Source organism: Spinacia oleracea, chromosome 4, assembly GCF_020520425.1.
Source record: "Spinacia oleracea cultivar Varoflay chromosome 4, BTI_SOV_V1, whole genome shotgun sequence".
NCBI classification, from domain to species: domain Eukaryota; kingdom Viridiplantae; phylum Streptophyta; class Magnoliopsida; order Caryophyllales; family Amaranthaceae; genus Spinacia; species Spinacia oleracea.
In genome coordinates, this window is record NC_079490.1 from 78,805,360 (window position 1) to 78,825,871 (window position 20,512).

The 20,512-nt window shown below is 32.9% G+C and overlaps 3 protein-coding genes across 3 annotated transcripts in view; 2 read left to right on the forward strand and 1 right to left on the reverse strand.

Annotated features, from left to right (window-relative positions):
- Positions 1 to 11,531, reverse strand: part of LOC110791261 (phosphatidylinositol-3-phosphatase myotubularin-1) — a 42,812-nt gene extending 31,281 nt beyond the window's left edge. The window contains exons 1-5 of the mRNA XM_021996017.2: positions 11,276 to 11,531; positions 11,099 to 11,167; positions 10,905 to 10,979; positions 7,371 to 7,442; positions 1,411 to 1,480 (exon numbers count right to left, since the gene is read on the reverse strand). Coding sequence (XP_021851709.1) covers positions 1,411 to 1,480; positions 7,371 to 7,442; positions 10,905 to 10,979; positions 11,099 to 11,167; positions 11,276 to 11,395 — 406 coding nt within the window. The 5' untranslated portion in view covers positions 11,396 to 11,531. The remainder of the gene's footprint in view (positions 1 to 1,410; positions 1,481 to 7,370; positions 7,443 to 10,904; positions 10,980 to 11,098; positions 11,168 to 11,275) is intronic.
- A 390-nt stretch (positions 11,532 to 11,921) lies between these two features.
- Positions 11,922 to 17,079, forward strand: LOC130471649 (protein FAR-RED ELONGATED HYPOCOTYL 3-like). Its single transcript, XM_056841896.1, has 4 exons — positions 11,922 to 12,110; positions 12,187 to 12,289; positions 13,221 to 13,694; positions 16,850 to 17,079. Exons 1-4 carry the CDS (start codon positions 11,922 to 11,924, stop codon positions 17,077 to 17,079), a joined length of 996 nt encoding a protein of 331 aa, XP_056697874.1.
- On the forward strand, positions 15,111 to 16,542 carry LOC130459605 (protein FAR-RED IMPAIRED RESPONSE 1-like). The gene is made up of 2 exons (XM_056827076.1): positions 15,111 to 15,644; positions 16,026 to 16,542. Exons 1-2 carry the CDS (start codon positions 15,113 to 15,115, stop codon positions 16,463 to 16,465), a joined length of 972 nt encoding a protein of 323 aa, XP_056683054.1. The 5' UTR covers positions 15,111 to 15,112; the 3' UTR covers positions 16,466 to 16,542.
- Positions 17,080 to 20,512: the final 3,433 nt, after the last annotated feature.

Below are 20,512 nucleotides of genomic sequence, written 5' to 3' on the forward strand. Positions count from 1 at the left end.
CGTAGCCTCCATCAACCACTCTGCCATGACCTTAAAGCGACCTTCTGGTGCTCCACCTTGTCACTAAACTTCGTCAGAGTTGGTCGGGCCAGCCAGTACAACGTTATTGAAGAACCTAAGTGTAGCATCATCTGCCCCTTCGATTCTTGCCTGTCATAAAACCTTCGATTTCTGTTCTTCTTCATTTGACTAGAAAGTGGAAGAAATCCTCCAATTTAAGGATCCAGTCAATAACGTCTCTTCCGTTAAACTCGTGATTTTGGAGTTCTTGTCGAATTCGCCGCTCTTCTTCCAGATCTGAAATTTCGCAACCTCTCTTGCTCAAAATATATGCAAACTCCTCTCGAATCCACTTCTGCATTCGTTGTGCTACACATATTTCAACGACCTCCATTTTCTTTTTCTTTTTTTTTTAACTTGGAAAATCAGATCAACCCAGAGCGGTGTACCGCTTTGATACCAAGTGTGACGAACTAACTATTTTTGAGCAGAAAATTAACGGCATGAATTATATTAATTTGCTTGATGGATGAAGAACACAAAAGGGGATACAAAAGTAGTGACTTGAGGCCACCAATCTCCAAATTTAGTGACTTGTGGTCACCACTCTCCAAAGGCTAAGCTTTACCAAATTCTCAACATCCTCTCGTAACCTAATGTGCCCTTATTTATAACCATTCTACTACACCTACCTAATTTGTCTTCTACCTAATATTACTCACTACCTAGTATGCCTTTCCCTTACACTAGGTTCATTATAGTGAGTTGAAGTCTGGAATGATGATACTGAAGCCCAAAATTCGAGAATTTATCAATTACTAAAATTCAAGGACCCTGGTAAGTGGTAAGTGGTAACAGAAGGTATTTGCATGGACTTGTCTACGACAAAATCCATGCACTTACAATAGGTTGTTCACCCGTCATTGCTGATTTATTGTATTTTGAAGACAAGTTAACTTAACATTTTAACAAATCCGAACACTGCAGCATAGACTCGTTTGATGTTTAAGAAGACATCAAGTTACTTAAATCTGGAGCAAATTAACAAACAGACATATATGACTTCATCAGTATCCAACACATATTAAACAGAAGGGGAATGAAGAATGAGGTTTAACATCTCATGGAACGCCCGAGAGATACTGACAGCTAAGACCACTACCATTTCGTTTAGAAAGAAATAACTACACAGCCTAATTAGTTTTAATAAAATAGTGATATTTCGCCGGCATTACAGGAATCAAAAGCTGATTATTTCCAACTTCAATTTATCTTGTATTCAACATATACTTTGTCCTATTTACGGGTATGTTTACCTCTTGTCAATAAAACAGTTCTTACAACAATCACCAGTCAACCATATTATACACCACCAGCATTTAAGGGAGGAAAAGAGCAAGGACAGTTTACCAAAAACCTGCAGAAGGCGCCGTGCTGATGACTTGTCTGTTTGACGTGATCCTGATGTTTGCTTAACAACCTACATTTTCACATAGCAAACAGAACATACATCACTACTAACAACTCCCGCCTCTTTTAACACCAAATATATACGAAGTATATTAATTTATGTAAATAAAAATATGAAAAATGTACATAAAATGCCACATTATCATCCACATGCAACAATGAATGATGCTAGACAAAGACAGCATATCAAAGGAGACTGAAATTTTAGATAGATGTAATTCAATTACACAGTCCTCCGTACAAATCTATTTGCTACTCGGACACCAATAGTATAGGAAACAAACCGGTAATACTAGAGAAATAAATTTAGAGTACGAAAATGTTACACAATCAAAAATCACACAGATTGTTTTTTTTCATCTATATAATATAATAAAAGAAAGGAAATCAATGTGGTGATGACAAATGTCACCCCATGATTCGTCTCTCTTGTAAATTAAAAAAAGTAATTAAAATTATTAATCTAAATTTAAATTGTCTTATTTAAGGTAAAATATGCACTAAAGAATATATTATTGTTTGCCAATATAAATCTTAAAGATACTCTTGATAATAAACTTTCTACAATTTTAAATAAAAATAGTAAATGTAAAAAACATGCATAAGTAAATATTTTATTCCCGTGCTTATATAAACTTTGTGTGAATATGGTGCACCAAGTAAATTACCATTTACAATGAATATTCTGTGAAATATAGCTTAAATATATACTACGTAGTACTTAAGTTGTCACAACACTACCAATAAAGTTGACACGTGGTATTTACTTATGTTTTTTGTTTTGGTAATCTACATAATGATATCATTAACTTAGAAAATATGCTCCAGGGTACAATCTGAATACACTATGATATACGAAGTACGTACTATCTATCGATATACTATTAAAGTAAAAGAGATGATGCCTTGATGTGGTGCTAACACGTGCCATTTTTAATTTTACTTTTCATTTTTATTGCCTAAATTATATCATTTGTATTAGTATATAGATTAAACAATCTATATGGTTGAACATACGGTACAAAATAATATGTATTTACTAAACTAAACAAACTATTTAATTTAAAGATATCATTTACTTCTATTGTTTATCACAAGATATTATGGAAATATTACAGATAGTGTAATATGTAAGTACCAGAATAATATACGGAGTAATCATAATTTGACATCTAGCTTTTATACGGAAACTAATAAGATATTTAACAAAAACTCATGACCAAATTAATTTATGAAATATATGTACTCCGCATTCCGCAACAGAATATATGTTTAATATGTCGCTCAAAAATTATATTTTTCTTAACACAAAGTTATGACCAAATTAAATGTGTAGAATGTATGTTTGTTCCAAATGGTTATACAAGCATTCTATATACACTGCGTAGTCTGCGTAGTATAATATTTGTGAAATTATAATATGACATTATGACTATTATTAAATTATATTATACGTACTTTGGCTCCTTAGTATTTACAATATGACTTACAAAATTATACGTACTCTGAGTACGTAGTACTTACAATATAAATCTCAAATATTATTTTTAATAAATGTTTAAAATAGTATTTTTCCTGTTTCTTTTATTTGCAACATTTTCCTAAAACGGAAAAATTGTAGCACTTCCCTAAAACGAAAAAATTGAAACTCACTATAAATAGAAATTTTTTTATATTTGACATTTCACCCTCATTTCATAACCCTGGCAAATAAAATCCTACATAATTGAAAATAATATTATTTTAAGAATCATATCGAATCTGGGAAATAAATGTATTTATTTTGAATTGGAGGAATGTAAAGAGAGAAATGTAACTTAAATTTTCATATTTTACCACATTATAACATTGCTTTACATGATATTGTCTATTTGTCTATTGAGTACAAAGAATCCTTCTAGTTCTCTACCTCATAATCTATCATAATCTCCATTCACCTTTCGAACTTAAAAGAAACAAAATTGTAATTGAACATCAAAATAACACTCAAGTAAGATTTCAATTGGAATAATTAACTAAAAAATATACTTATTTGACATTTCACCCTCATTTCATAACCCTGGCAAATAAAATCCTACATAATTGAAAATAATATTATTTTCAGAATCATATCGAATCTGGGAAATAAATGTTACATTTATTTATTTTGAATTGGAGGAATGTAAAGAGAGAAATGTAACTTAAATTTTCATATTTTACCACATTATAACATTGCTTTACATGATATTGTCTACTGAGTACTAAAAATCCTTCTACTTCTCTACCTCATAATCTATCATAATCTCCATTCACCTTTCGAACTTAAAAGAAACAAAATTATAATTGAACATCAAAATAACGCTCAAGTAAGATTTCAATTGGAATAATTAACTAAAAAAATATACTTATTACTTGGAATCGAAAATCAGAGAAAACAGATCAAGATTTCAACAAATCTATACCTATATACTACACTAAGCCTCTGTTTTATTTACCTTATTTTCACTTATCTAAGATAAAATAGTTCAATTAAGTTAACTTCAGATAAGTTTAGGAAAAATAAGGGTTGACCAAGTACAATTTTTAGTAAAATAATTTTTGATAAGTTTCAATAAGTTTAGATATTTCAAATAATATAAGTTCAAAAAAATAAGTGAAAAGCAAGTGAATAGAATGCACTCTAAAAGAGAGGCAAAATAGTGTGGTTCTAACAAATGTCACTCTCTCATTTATCTCTCTTATAATACACATAATTAACCTATAATACTATAATCTGATATATTTCGTATACTTTTTTAACTAGAACCTTCTAATTACCTATGGTAATAATTTATTATACTACAAAGTACTTATTTGTTTATGGCAATAAATTTCTTAATTCAAATATACTACTCCCTCCTTCCCAAAATGTTCTTTACGTTTGATATTTTGCACGCGATTTAACAAATAACTAATGTGCATTGAGATTCCTCTATTTTTTATTTAAACAAGACAAATTACGTTTATTTATAATGTTTTTACTTTAATAAAAAAAAATCCGACATTAGGAAAATAGAAAATACCCCAATGAATTTAATTGGTTAAAATAATTCTTGACACAAATTTTGATAGAATATTAAAACATTTATGTGATAATATAAAATGAAATGTAAAGAACATTTTGGGACACCGGAAATGGAATACGTAAAGAACATTTTGGGACGAATGGAGTACTAATTTAACATGTTTTCTTATATACTTAGTATACATCATGATAATTGACTAAAAGAATTATACTGATGAGAGTCTATTTCAATATCACTACATTCACAACCATATGAAAATGATTTTTCTAAATAAAAATAAAATATGTTAAAATCTTTTAGCATGTACTTCATTAAAATAATTAACTTAAATTTACTAATGCGTTACTGTATGTACTATCAATTGTTATTTAAAATTTGTGTCATATTGACTATGAAGCACGGGTACTTCTCCGGAGTGTCGTTTCCCGTACCGGGGACGGGTACGGTACGGGTTCGGGACAGATACGTCGGATAAACGTCCCCTAGACGACTCTTGAATGGTGGAGACGGCAGGTTCAGTAGGGGACGGCTATGGAGTTTGATGGGGACGTTTTGGGGACGGAGTTTAAAGCTGTAAGGCGTACCCCTCCCTCTTCTACCTCTCTTTTTCTCAGATCTAGGGTTTATAACACTAGATCTAAAAATTCAAGCACCGAGGATGACGGCGGGGGATCCACCACAAGGGACACCGGCCGAGCCCGAGACGACGATGACAATATCAACTGCTATGCGATCCCCGGAAGAATCGCTGGTTTTAGGTTAGGAAGTCCTTGAAAGTTGAAAGTAACAGGGGAGAAACAATTGACGGCATAGCAGAGGAGAAACAATTGACGGCATAGAAGAGAGAGAAAGGAGAGAAGTAGTCAAACCCTTTAAAAGCTATAGAATTATTAAATAAATAAATAAACACTTAAAGAATTAAAGCACTATTGCCATGTGGGACTTTTTATTTTATTATTATAAAAGTATCTATAGAATATGTACAGCTTTATTGTAAAGCATGTGAATATGTGATGTTGCAGCCAACTAGCCAAGCCCACTACGAAGTATTACTATTTACTTTTATGTTTTCACCAAAAAAAAAATATTTACTTTTATCTTTTTATTCACCTTTTTTTTAGTTTATCTTTCTATTAAAAATTAAGGTAATATATATATATATTTTTTTTGGTGAATCCAAGCCGTACCCGTTTTTAAAAATTTTTCTTTTGCCGTTTTCCGTCCCCGTACCCGTATCCGTGCTACCTAGCATATTGAATGTCGATATGTATAATGAAACCTTTCCCTTTGCTTTAATATACGAATTATGGATAATATGTATTTAACAAGGTTGTCTAAAACATGCATATTCAAAAGAAATTGTTTTATTACTTTGTACCTTTTCTTGCTCGATTTATAATCTTCTCCTTGTCCTTTCATTTAATAGTTCCTTAATCTTTTAAATGAAAATTTCCCCTTACATCCGCCCCCTGAGATAGTGAGAAGGAGTGAAGTTTGGTGCATGGGTGATGGGGTTAAAAAAATGCATTTGCCAAAGGATTTTAGATTGGGCCGGGCAACCTCGTTTATCCTTCATCTAATTGATTTTTTATTTACTCAATTACTCTAATCAGACAACCGAATTTTATAGACTACAATATAATTTTAAAATTTAAAAACCTCTTACCAGAAATGTTGAGTCTAGGGGTGGATTTAAGGCGGGTGTCGATACATGGGTGGGTGATGGAGCGGAAATAAATTTTAACTTTTACCCCTCGAGACGGGGAGTGGGAGGAGTGAGTATTGTTCCTATCGTGGGTGGTGGGGATGGGGATGAGAATTTTAGCGGTTACGGTATGGAGACACCAACCCTCCTCAAAGTCATCTTTAACTGAATAATGGCGAGGATAAGTGTTAAGTGATAGGGTAACGAGGTACGCAGGACGAGTATTAAGTGAGTATGAGTATCGAAGTGAAGGGTGAATGAGAATACCTTAATGTTTGACACATATGATGAATGGGGATGAAAATAATTTTATCTATGTACCCTTATTTTTTTTATTTTTTTTATAAATAGAACACGTATTAAATGGGGTAATGACAAATTAATCCATCATTAATTTTAATTTGGAAAATATCTATAAGCTCTATATTGATGATAATTATCTACCACTGCAGTTTAGATTTCACATAAATTTTTATTTGTTTTGATAATAAACCGTGCATCGCACGGGTACTATACTAGTTGAAATCTAAACTGAGGGATTGATCAACCTAAGCAGTCAGAATCATGTGCAATGTCATTGGCAGAGAAAATAAAGATGAAAACATTAGGGAGTTTAACTGATATAAATATATACATCAAAACATGAAAGATTCCATTCATGGATCAATCGGTTTAAGCAGCTATAAACTTTCAGTCAAATCCAATTTCTTAGGCACAGAAAAAACAAGCTGAAACATGCGAGAAGATCATAACATTAAAATATTAATTCAAGCATGTAAGATCACTCCAAACCATGGAATGTGTGAACTATTCTCACAATCCATGCATTCTTCCTTATCAAACAAAAGGAAAACTAAATAAATACACTTTTCATGAAGTACATGAAAAGCACAAAATTCACAAGGGAATTTCAAAAAAAAAACAGACAAATGAAGCAAAGTTTAGGCTAGAGAAAACCATGTTAAAGAAATAGAATGAATCTCCGTGTCGGAATCTTATAGACTAAGGAAGAGACAGGACAAAATACCAAAACTTCCCTTTTTATTGGGGGGAGGGGGTCTTGCTACATTAATCACGTAAAGTTTCACATTTCTAGGAATTAGATAAATTGAATGCACGCGAAGGTTGACCGGAAAGAAGTTGAAACATACTAGTTTGTTAAACTTCTCAATCGCCGCCAACGGTATTGTTCCAAGTGTAAGTATGTCTCTGGTCTTCTCACTCTGGTAAACGCAAATAAGAACGCATACGTTATAACATAAAGCTGAAGCAGTACCCCAGTAAGCCCCTAAACTGAAATTCTACACCAAGTAATGTGCTACATAAATAAAATAAGCGATTACAAAGTTGATTACATAAATCATAGTTCAAACTAAGATAACAATTGGAACTGATTGAGTATTATGAGCCCCATACTCATATTTTTTTTTAACAAATAAATTGAAATTGTTATTCATCAACCCAAGGAGCCCCTAATTATCCACACCTATGCTAGGCGTGTGAACAAGGCTAAAGTAGGAAAGCCACCCTGACGGTAAGTTAGCAATATCCTGTGGGTTGGTGTAGGTGAGGAGCAGTTCGTGGTAATGAGGGGAATATGTCAGAGTTTATTACAAGGTGACATCAGCCCTACAGTGGTGACAGCAATTAGTAGAATAAATAATAAGGGGATTGTAATTGAGAGGGCATTCAGAAAAGTGATTGTTTATCTTCTTCCTTGAGCATTGTACTGGTGATTTTATCGCATCAGTATTACAACCTCTCTTTCCCATTTTCTCTTTCTTCTTTTCTTATTCTTCTCACTTCAATTTCTATTGGATCCTTCAATCTGTTACATCATTACACTCATATACTTTATTACACCATTCAGATCCCATGGATCTGATTGAATCACTTGCGGACCACCTGAATTAATAATTCACAAGACCATAAAGCGACACTTGAGAAAGCTACAAAACAGCTAAACTCCGTGGCACATCAGATCTATAAATAGATATGATCATGTCATTAAGTATTTTTTCCTTGGCATCTGTCTAGTGTCTTTGTATATCAACATTGATTGTAAACACTTCAATAAGATCACCCAATTTATATACCTTCTTAATTCTTACACCTTTCTGACAACAAAAACAACAACAACAACAACAACAACAACAACAACAACGACGACAACGACAACAGTACCAAAGCCTTGAAGCCCTTGATGCCGATATGATGGTGTCAGCTGCATATATCCATTATTCCAGTGTCGCCAAAAAACACCCTCTCCCTCCACTCCCTTCTATCGAGTGTTATAAGCTTCTGTAAACCTATTGTCTTTATATCGTTCTTTACTCCATCCAAATCATCTTTGGCCTTCCTTGGCTTCAGCTAAAATCCCCGTGATCCCAAACTTTCCACTTTTCTTAACAGTAAATCTTCTCGCCATCTCACATGCCCATACCAATGTAATTGGTTCTTCCTTATGTTATCCTTAACATCCGCAATTCAACTTCCATTCTCCTTTTTCTACCCCTTAAGGTCTTCTCACACATTCACTTCAACAAACCCACCTTTTTTTTGGCAGCAGAAACTAACCCATCTTGCTATTAATCTGATCCTTCCTAAACGCCAACATTCTAACACGTATAACTAATAGATAACCAATAATCGTCCTATAGAATTTACTCTTTAACTTTAAAGTTGTGTTACAGTCGCACAATACTCCAGTTGCTCTACATTGAAGCCACCTAAAATTAAACGTGTGAGACACATCTTGGTTGATGCTCTATTCCTTTGAAGAATTGATCCAAGGTATTTGAACATTCAGTCTTTGGCAACTTCTTACCATCTAACGATACTACGACTCACTCCTGATATTTAATCAGCAACCCATGTACTCATTTTTCCTCCCACTTAGTCTAAACCCTAAGAGATTTTAACGTTTGCCTCATCGCTCTAATTTATCATTAATCAAAATGGATCCCTTGTTTAGTCCAATCGTTATGAGTAAATTGTTTGATACTCCCCTGATTAGTCCAATTGTGTCACAAGAATCCTCCATTACTCCCCCTTGTGTAGCCATTCCTGATAGCAAAACCCCATTAACCCCACGAGTACATACAGCTGTTTTCACGTCTCTATACACATCCTAACTATATGGCTCCCATGGTAAATTGTCCCAGTATAAACCACCTTGGTACTCCAAATGCTTGTAAAATTTCCACAACTACCGCTCTTTCCGCGATTCCATGGTATGAGTATGACGCATATGCTTAATCCCTCGGTTTTGAGCTAGCTACTTCGTTCTAATAAAATGGTACCAATGCCCTCTTTCTTTATGGTAACATCTTTGTCCTCCAAATCTAATCGAACAGGTCTGTTTACGAACTAATATCAACCTTCACAAAACATCCCCAAACCTCTATGTTACCATCTATGCCAACTACTGTCCTTGGTTTCATTCTCTACTATAGGGTTAATTAGATGTTCAATAATTGGAAAAAAACTATATCCAATATTCTAAGGGCTTGTTCGGCACCATTTATGTAAAAACTTAAAACAAAACTTTCTTATTCTGACTAATAAGTACTCCGAATCAATTTTTATTCTTACCTACCACACCATCATCCCACCGGGCACCGTCTCTCGTACAACCAACCGCCATCCCCACCGTCTCTCTTACAAACCGGCCCGCCGCCATCCCCACCTCTTCTCCCCTTCCAGAAACCACAACCATCGTATAGTATGATCCTAAAAGACGTTTAGTGGTGTTTTTGATGTATTGAGCACGAGTTGCCGACATTGCGATGGTGACGATCAAATTGATCAGAACACCTTTTATTAATGGGTACTCAATACTAGTAAATCCTTAAAGATACGAACACCTCCTTTTAAGAATGTTATCAAGTTGAACAATTAATCACACCAAATTAAACAGAGGAGAAATTCGAGAGAATGCCATAAAGCACATCGGAAATTAGAAGATATGAGAAATGAGGAATTAAAATTAAACTTGATTTTCTCTTTCTCATATTTATTTGCCTAATAATAATGAAATCTAGATGATAACACTAAACGAAGAGGGAGAGACTAAAAGGGAGATGGGAAAAAAAGGGAGGAGGGAGGAGAGTGGAGAGAGGAGAGAGATGAATGCCAGTGATTTTTTCAAAAACAAAATTATAAAACCACTAAATGTGGTTTCCTGTTTTCCGCTTCAGTTTAATGAAAACTGTCCCAAACTTGTTTTATTCAACGCTATTCCCGAACATGTTTCGTTTTCATTTCGGGAAAAAAAAATAAAAACAGCAAAATCACACCTGGCTCGAACATACCCTAAATTTCATGTTTGTTTATAAGAGTTTGTGTCAATAGTTAGAGACGACCTATAGAAGTTACTTAGATTGACTTATGTTGTATTGTTTGTGTTAGTGTTTGGTTTGCGACCAATAATAGAGTTTGTTGTTTGTTAGTGCTACCCTGATTGAAATCCTAGTTTAAGGAAAACATAAAGCACTAAAATTTACACCTAGATGCATAGATGGGTTTTTTTATATATACTGCATAATGTAATTAGGCCATCCAACTCAACTAGCTACAAAATTGCAGAAACAAACTGTACTTCCAAAAATCACTTCAATTCAATTGAAATCGCCATCTTTACCAGGCAGTTGGTAAACATATAAGAACCAATCATTTTCACTTACCACAAATAGTAGCCGGTAATTGGTGACAAGCAAGGTGCCAGCTTCGTCCGTATTCACAAGAACAACACCATATCCCTAACAATCACCAATATCCCCAAAAACAAAAAAGTAAATATAACAATCAAACGAACAAAAGCTCAAAAGCACGATTAATTAAGCAAAGATTGAAAAATTAAAAACGAAAAAGCAGAAACCTCCTTAATGGCTTCCTCAGCTTCAAGCAAAAATCTGGAAAATCCATGAGCAACAGTCCGGCGAATAGGCTTCCGAATAAAAACAATAATTCAAGTCAAAATTATGATAATTAAGGTAAAATCTGAAAATTCGTACGAACTTTTCTAGGTTGTAGAAAAAGAAAGATAGAAATCGACCTCATCCTTTTTCCAGTCAATGGCTTCCCAACTACCAGTGCCATCCATCTTTCCAGAATCGGAGAGGCGCGATAGTGGAAGAGATGAAGAAAGTGAAGTTCGTGATTGATAGGCGGCCATGCGGCGGGTCGCCGATGACTAACTGTAGAGGAAAGAGAAAATAACGGTTGAGCAAAAGTGTTGAGACTCCCTCCACCTGACAGCGGTTGCTTTTAGGGGGAATTCGCTCGCACGTGTTCGTCAATCCCGGTCAGGAAACTATCATTGATTTCCATTATAAATCTTTAAATTCTCTTGATACAAAAGGTCTTGTGTGCAACAGGTGCACCAAGTTGTCACACGTGTGAACGCGTAGAAAATCGCGGAAAAAAAGAAAAAAAAATCACGCAAAGAAAGATAGAAAGAGGAGAGAGAAAACGCGCAGAAAAAATCGCAGAAAAGGAGAGAGAAAAAAAAACGCAGAAAGAGAAGGAAGGAAGAAGGAAGAACAAAAACGATCGACATTGAAATCGATCGACATTGAAGAAGGAAGAAGGACGCAGAAGGAAGGAAGAAAAAAGAACAAAAACGATCAACATTGAAATCGAAACTGAAGAAGAGGAAGAACAACGCAGCAAGGAGATTGAAATTGTGAAATCGATATATAATGGAAAACCTAATTAGGAGTGTGATTCAATCCACTCAAAGAATTCAAGTTCCTGTTGAACCTGATATTCAAGATGCAACAATGGAGGACTTTCTCAACAATTGCATCGAAAACAATGCTTTGGCACAGTACGTGAAGAAGAGGAGGCAATGGAAGCTGAAGAACAACATATTATTTTTGATTCTGAAGGTATGAATGATTAATTATATGTTTGAAGTTAAAGTTATGGTTATAAACGTAAAAGTTATGGATATTCCTGTTAAAGTTATGTAAATGTGTTGGTTTGCCTGAAGTATTGGTGTTTGAAAAAGTTACAGATATCAAAGTTAAAGTTGAGGTTTTCAGAGTAAAAGTTGAGTATGTAAAATGTAAAGTTATAGTTATGCATAAAAGTTATAGTTTATACGTTCAAAGTTAAAGTTATAGTTATGAATGAGAAAGTTAGAGATATTCCTGTAAAAGTTATGTAAATGTGTTGGTTTGGCTGAAAAATAGGTGTTCGAAAAAGTTACAGATATCAAAATTAAAGTTGAGGTTTTCAGAGTAAAAGTTAAGTATGTAAAATGTAAAGTTTAGAATATTTGCTTAGATTTTTAACATGATTTTAATAAAGAACTAGTTTCTGATCCCGGGCGATGCCCCGGGTCATTACATGAAAAACCATATTTATTCCATTATATACAAGGAACGTGATTAAATGCTTATATTATTTTTCTTTTTGACTATTTTGTCATTTGTTATATTTTGTTTGGAAAGAAAGAAATCAAACATGACATATAGCTTGGTAGATAAGTCTTTATTGTTTGAAACCTGAGGTCAAGGGTTCGAGTCTTAAACAATATTTCTGTTTTTTTAATTGTATGTAAATGCATGGAGTACCACCCTCTAATTAAGAAGGAAGAGGGAGCGCCACGTGGAAGATGAACATGATTGTAAACGCCTTTTAATATATAGTATAGATTTACAGTTGTTGTTTTTATGCATAAAAGTTATAGTTTGATGCATAAAAGTTAGCCTTGTTTAAATAGATATAAGGCTTGTTTTAGTAAAAGTTATAGTGTTATCCATAAAAGTTAAACTTATTTTAGTAAAAGTTACCCTTTTTGTTGTAAAAGTTACAGTTTTATGCGTAAAAGTTAGGCTTGTTTTAGTAAAAGTTAGCCTTGTTTTAGTAAAAGTTAAAGTTCTATGCATAGAAGTTAAACTTGTTTTAGTAAATGTTGGCCTTGTTTTAATAAAAGTTATAGTATTATGCGTAAAAGTTAGGGTTTAATAATAAAAATTTCTGCTGATTTTTAGTAATTGCAATAACAGAACCGGATCAAGATATTGTTGGAACACTGATGGGATACACTGCCGAAACAGTGGAGGAACTTCTAGGTTTCTACGAAAAACATGCTAGTGAGGTTGGATTTTCCATAAGGAAAGGAAACACGAGATTCAAAGTTGGGACAAGAATCGTGCTTGAAAAGACATATGTTTGTTCAGCAGCAGGAGTAACAAACAATGGAAAGAACAAAAAGAAAAAAGTGCAAACAGTTGTTCCTGTAGTGCCCAAAAAAGAGAGAAAACCAAGGCAAGTTTCGATCACGAGAACTCAATGTAGGGCTTGCTTGAGAGTGAAAATGAATTCTGAAGGCAGATATGAGGTTGTTAATCACGTGATAATACACAACCATGATTTAACTAGAAGTCAATGGCACTACTTGCATAGATCTGAAAGGCAAATAACGGAAGAGAAGAGGGAGGCAATTGAAACTATGCAAAAATCTGGTAATAGTTACATTTTGATAGTTAAACTTTTATGTTCTGTGTAAAAGTTATTGTTTTGATACTCATCCTTTTGTTACTGCAATCACCTTCTAAGATGAAAAAAGTTGGAAATATAAAAGTCACACTCATCTCAGTTAAAGTTAAGCTTTTTAAAGTAAAAGTTAGGTTAGAGTAGAATGAGAACTGTCTTTAACTTTGACAACAATTTCCTTAACTTTAACCTACATAACAACAACTTTAACACAGAAATTAACTATAAGGTGTTAAAGTTAAGTTAATGACAATTAAAGTTTTAAAAGTTAAAGTTAAGCTTTTTAAAGTAAAAGTTAGGTTAGAGTAGAATGAAGACTGTCTTTAACTTTGACAACAATTTCCTTAACTTTAACCTAAATAACAACAACTTTAACACAGAAAATTAACTATAAGGTGTTAAAGTTAAGTTATTGACAATTAAAGTTTTAAAAGTTAAAGTTAGCCTTTTTGTACTAAAAGTAAGGTCTGAAGAAGTAAAAGTTGAGTAAAGTTAAACATTTTGCCTAAACTATTATTTTATTTACATTCTTTTATGCTCAACTGACAGGTATGTCATCCACGGCTTCCTTTAACTACATGGCAATTGAAGCTGGAGGTGAAGAAAATTTAGGACACTCGAAGAAAGACCATCTAAATTACTGCATGAGGTTAAAAATGAAGCAAATAGAAGGAGGTGATGCACAAGCAGTAAATGACATAATGTATTTAGAGCTTGAAGGTGACCCAAACTTCTTTTTTAGATTTAGATTGGATGAAAAAGGCAAATTGAGGAGTTTGTTTTGGAGGGACTCTATGATGATGGAAGACTATGGAATTTTTGGAGATATAGTGGTTTTTGACACAACCTATAGAACAAACAGGTATAACCTAATTTGTGCTCCAATAGTTGGAATAAACAACCACTGGAACAATTGCATGTTTGGTTGTGCATTCATAGGAGATGAAAAGATTGAGTCGTTTGTGTGGCTTCTACAAACTTTCAAAAAGTCAATGGGGGGAAAAGGTCCAATATCAATCTTTACAGATCAAGATGCAGCAATGAACAATGCCATCAATCAGGTAAAAATCCAAGATTTATCCTTTTCAGAGTCCTTAACTTTAACTTCATATTCCTCAACTTTAAGTTCATAGTCCTTAACTTTAACATCAAAATCTTTAACTTTAAGTTCAGAATCCTTAACTTTAAATTTAGAAATCTTAACTTTAATTTTAGAATCCTAAAGTTTAAATTTAGAATACTTAACTTTAACTTTAGGATCCTTAACTTTAACTTTAACTTTAAAATTCTTAACTTTAACTTCAATATTCTTAACTTTAAGTTCAAAAATCTCAACTTTTAAGATTGGGTTGTATATGCAGGTCTTTCCAGATTCAAGACACAGATTATGTGTATGGCATTTGCATCAGAATGCTATTACCAGACTTGGGCATTGAAACGAGATCCGACTTTTAAGAAGACATTCAACTATTGCTTGTATAAGTGTGTCACAGTAGTTGAATTTGAAACCAATTGGAGATCAATGCTGCAACAATATGAGCTGATAGGGGAAGAGTGGTTTACAAATGTATACGATTTGAGAGAAAAATGGTGCCCTGCGCTAAGCAAAGACTTCTTTTCAGCTGGGATTTTGTCTTCACAACGAAGTGAAAGCACTAATCACGCCATCGGATTTAGAGCAAACAGAACAACAAGTTTAACTGATTTCTATAGATTGTTCAAAGGTACAATACAGCGTTGGAGAAGTACAGAAAAGCAAGCTGAATTCTCTTGTAGTAAATCGGTTCCATCCTCGGCTTTACCACTATCTGGATTGCTGAAACATGCATCAGAAGTTTACACGTTGTCAGTATTCAGAGACTTTGAGGAGGAATTTGGATATTCAATTGCAACAACAGCAAAATTAATTTGGAAACAAGGTAAATATCAGAATTTAAAGTTTCCATTTTTGAAAAATTATAAAGTTAGTTTTTTTACTGTAAAAGTTATGCCTTTTTTATTAAAAGTTGATAAACTGAAATATAAAGTTTATTAACTTTTACTTCACCAGGGCTAACTTTTATACATATTTTCATAACTTTAAGTAAAAAGTTAAAGTTAGGTTTTTTGTTTTAAAAGTTAAGATTTTGAAGTTAAAGTTTAGGCATCTGAAGTTAAAGTTTAGAATTCTAAAGTTAAAGTTAGGTTTTTTGTTTTAAAAGTTATGTAACCTTAAAAATTAAGTTTCATAACTTTAAGTACACTAGGGCTAACTTTTATATTGATTTTCCTAACTTTAAAACATGCTACTACTAATGCAGAAAATACTGAGTTCTATGCTGTGTCCATTGATGAAGAACCTTGGTCTGCACAGAGAGTAACATACATCCACGAGAGCCAAACAGTATCATGTACGTGTAAAAACTTTGAAGCTTCGGGATGGTTGTGCTACCACTGCATTAGGATATTGCACCTTCATTCGGTTAACCGGATTCCAGAACAGTACATCAAAAAGAGGTGGACAAAATCTGCCAAGTCATCAGTTTGGAACAAATTAGAAAATGAAAAACCAGAAGAGGTGCAGTACACACCTTGGCGCCAAACCATGGCTAGAAAATACTACAACCTTATCTTGAAAAGCCAGTCAAATGAGGAGACAAGAACCCTTATGGAGGATGGTTATGCCGCTAGTGTGTCTCTGGTTGATGAACTTCTAGCGTCATTAAATGTTTCAAACACTAACGACGCTTCAACCACATAAACAAGTGCAACAGCAGCACCTGAAACAAGTGCAACAGCAGCACCTGAAACAAATGCAACAACAGCATATGAAACAAACTCGGCACCAGCAGGTAAAAGTTAATTGTTTTTTGGTAAAAGTTAAGATATTCACTGTTAAAGTTAAGTTAGAGATGACGAAAGTCTGTCTTAACTTTAGAATAAATTTCATAACTTTAACCTACAGAACTACAACTTTAAACCAAAAAAACTATAATGTGTGAAATAAAAACAGATTGGAACTCACATTTTCTTAAAAAGGAAAATATGTAAAAGTTACAATTTTATAAGTAAAAGTTAGGGTTTTATATGTTAAGTTTGGGTTTTATAAGTAAAAGTTATGATACAGTATGTTAAATGTTTGTAGGTACTCATGCAACAACAACAAGTGATACAAGTGTACAACAAGCAACAAGTTCTGAACCTGCAACAAACACAGCAACTGAACCTCCTATGGTGTTGGATCCTGAACGTTGCACAACAAAAGGAAGGAACAAAAGACCACGAGGACCGTTTGTCAAAAAGAAGAAGGGAAAAACTGCAGCGCCTCCAACAGCAGACTTTGGAACAATAACTCCAAATTTGAGATTATTTTGATTCTTTTAATGTTTCTTATCAAAAAAAGAATTTAATTTTTTTATTAAAGTTAAAGTTAAGGTTTATGAAGTTAAAGTTTAACATTCTGAAGTTAAAGTTGACTAGACTTGAGAACTTAATAAAAGTTTGTTTTTACATTGAAAGTTTAAATATATACATTAAAATTTAGTGAAGTATAATATTTCTCTGAAGTGTATATATCTTTTAATCTGTCTTTTGTTCAAAAATGTAAAAGTTGAGATTTATATATTAAAAGTCAGGCTTGATACAGTAAAAGTTGAGGTATATTTGCTTAACTTTTAGCATAAAATTAACAACTTCTAATATGTTACGTAACTTTTTCTAAACATCGCCAAAACCCATGTTACTTGGACTGACTTGGATACGTGTCCAAGTGTCTAACCTAGCTAAATTGTGAATTTTTTTTTCGGATTTAAGTTGAAAATAAAGTTTCAAAGTGTTTGAAACCATGTCGGAGTGTTGAGGGTCTGACATGAATACTTAACGTACAATGAAGAATTGAAGTAATATACCAAAAACCAATATTATACTTAAAGTTGAGAGTTTTGTACTTAAAGTTACCCTTTTTGTAATAAAAGTTAGATAAACTAATATTAAATTTTCTTAACTATTTCAATAACAGGGCTAACTTTAATTATGCTAATCTTAACTTTAAGCATAGAATCAACAACTTTAAATACATGTTTCAGAATCCTAAACTTTAACTTTAGAACCCTCAACTTTAACTCTAAACCCTCAACTTTAACTCAATTATCCTAAACTTTAACTACAGAATCCTAAACTTTAACTTTAGAACCCTCAACTTTAACTCTAAAACCCTAACTTTAACTCTATAATCCTCAACTTTAACTCAATTATCCTAAACTTTAACTACAGAATTCTAAACTTTAACTTTAGAACCCTAAACTTTAACTCTAAAACCCTAACTTTAACTCTATAATCCTCAACTTTAACTCAATTATCCTCAACTTTAACTCAGAATCCTAAACTTTAACTTTGGATTCCTTAACTTTAACTTCAAATGCCTAAACTTTAACTTTAAAATCTTAAACTTTAAGTTCAGAAACCTTAATTATAACTTCAGACTCCAAAACTTCAACTTCAGATGCTTAAACTTTAACAACAGAATCCTAAACTTTAACTTAAGAACCCTCAACTTTAACTAAATTATCCTAAACTTTAACTACAGAAACTGAACATCACCAAAAACCAATATTATACTTAAAGTTGATCTTAACTATAACAATAACAGGGCTAACTTTAATTATAATATTCTTAACTTTAACCATAGAATCAACAACTTTAAATACATGTTTCTAAGTTCTACTGAACATCACCAAAAACCAAAATTATATGCCATACATACACAAAAAAGGCATTATACTCTAGAGAAATATTTTTGTGAAAATGTAAAAGTTAAGATTATTGTACTTAAAGTTAACCTTCATATAATAAAAGTTTAGTAAAATAATATTAAAATTTCATGCTGCAGGTTTCTTTGCCGTCCGTTTGGTAGGAGCTTGCTTCTTCTCTGGTGGTTCTACATTTTCGGGGGCAGATGCATCTGCTACATTCCTTTTCAGATGTTTTCTTGAAGTAAAAGTCTTCAACGGTTATTTGTTGCCCTCTGCCGCATTATCATTCACATCTGCCACATTGTTATTCACCTCTGCCATATTACCCTCTGGTTTCTCGTTCTCATTGGCATTCTCCTCTGCAATATTACCCTCTGGTTTCTTGTTCTCATTGACATTCTCCTCTGCTTTCTTTTCAAGTTCCTTCTCCTTTTTGGCAGCTTTTTTCTTCAACTTCTTATCGTCTGCCAATTTTTTCTTCCTCCTGGTTACCACATCTGGATAGACATCTACTCGTTTGGAATTGAAATCAGCAAGATTATTGAGAACTTCTGCCCGTTTGTCATTCATGTCTGATAACACAAGTGTGGCACATATTTCGGCACGCAGAACAATCCTTTTACGGGGCTGTATTGTTTGAAAAAAAAAAGAATAACGTTATTAACATCATTTTAAATTCCAAAATAAATAAGGCTAATAAAAGTTAAGCAAATTGCAGTAAAAGTTAGGAATTTTGACTTAAAAGTTATGATTCGAAAAATTCTAACCTCTTTCAAATCAGGACAGATACATTTGATTCCTTCAAATGTCAACATACTAATCATCGTATAAATTCCACAGTCAAGGTCAGAACCCGCAGTCTTCCAATCAAACTCAACCTCCTCCATAGGGTACGTTCCAATATCACCTTCATGATTATTGCCTCTATCATCAAGGAAAGTACCCAGGAGATCACACTGAAAACAATATTAAACACATTTATTGGTTTGTAACAGAAAAAAGAAAGTTGAACCGGTAATTCAACATTCTTAAATTGACTAGAGGTAATTACCAGAGTTGTTGAGAAACTTTCCAAGTCAATGATTTGAGCTTCATCATACACAAGATTGTCCACGTGTTGCATCGTTTTGGTTTTCAAATTCAACACAAATAGGAAAAAGTGGCGTTCTCGAAAAAAAGGAACAAAAACCTACAAAAACAAAACATATTGTGATGTTAATAGATACACAAAAACAAAACTTAAACTAGTGAAAGTAAACTTTAACTTCAGAATCCTAAACTTTAACTTTGGATACCTTAACTTTAACTTCAAATGCCTAAACTTTAACTTTAAAATCTTAAACTTTAAGTTCAGATACCTTAATTATACCTTCAGACTCCAAAACTTTAACTTCAGGTCTAAACTTTAACAACAGAATGCTAAACTTTAACTTTAGAACCCTCAACTTTAACTCTAAAATCCTCAACTTTAACAAAATTATCCGAAACTTTAACTTCAGAAACCTTAACTTTAACTTTAGAATCCTAAAATTTAACTTCAGAAAAATTTAATGTTAGAAGTTAAATTTTAGGATTCTAAAGTTAAAGTTAAGGTTTCTAAAGTTAGAGTTAAGGATAATTGAGTAAAAGTTGAGAATTTTAGAACCCTCAACTTTAACTCTAAAATTCTCAACTTTAACTCAATTATCCTAAACTCTAACTTCAGAAACCTTAACTTTAACTTTAGATCCTAAACTTTAACTTCATAAAACTTGACTTTAAATTTAGAATCCTAAACTTTAACAACAGATGCCTTAACTTTAACTTTATAATCCTTAACTTTAACTTTAAAATCCTTAATTTAATTTTGAGGTGATGCCAAGTAATAACTGACCAGATCAACACAGGTGATGTCAAAGCCATTGTTGTGAATATCAGTCCACTCTTGCCAACAATTTAGAAGCTGATCCATAGTAGCCTCGTTAGTTGAATCTTGCCAAAGAAGTTCCAAAATTTCCTACAAGGGAAAACAAACAAATTAGTACAACACAAACATTTCCTAAAAATACGTTAACTTT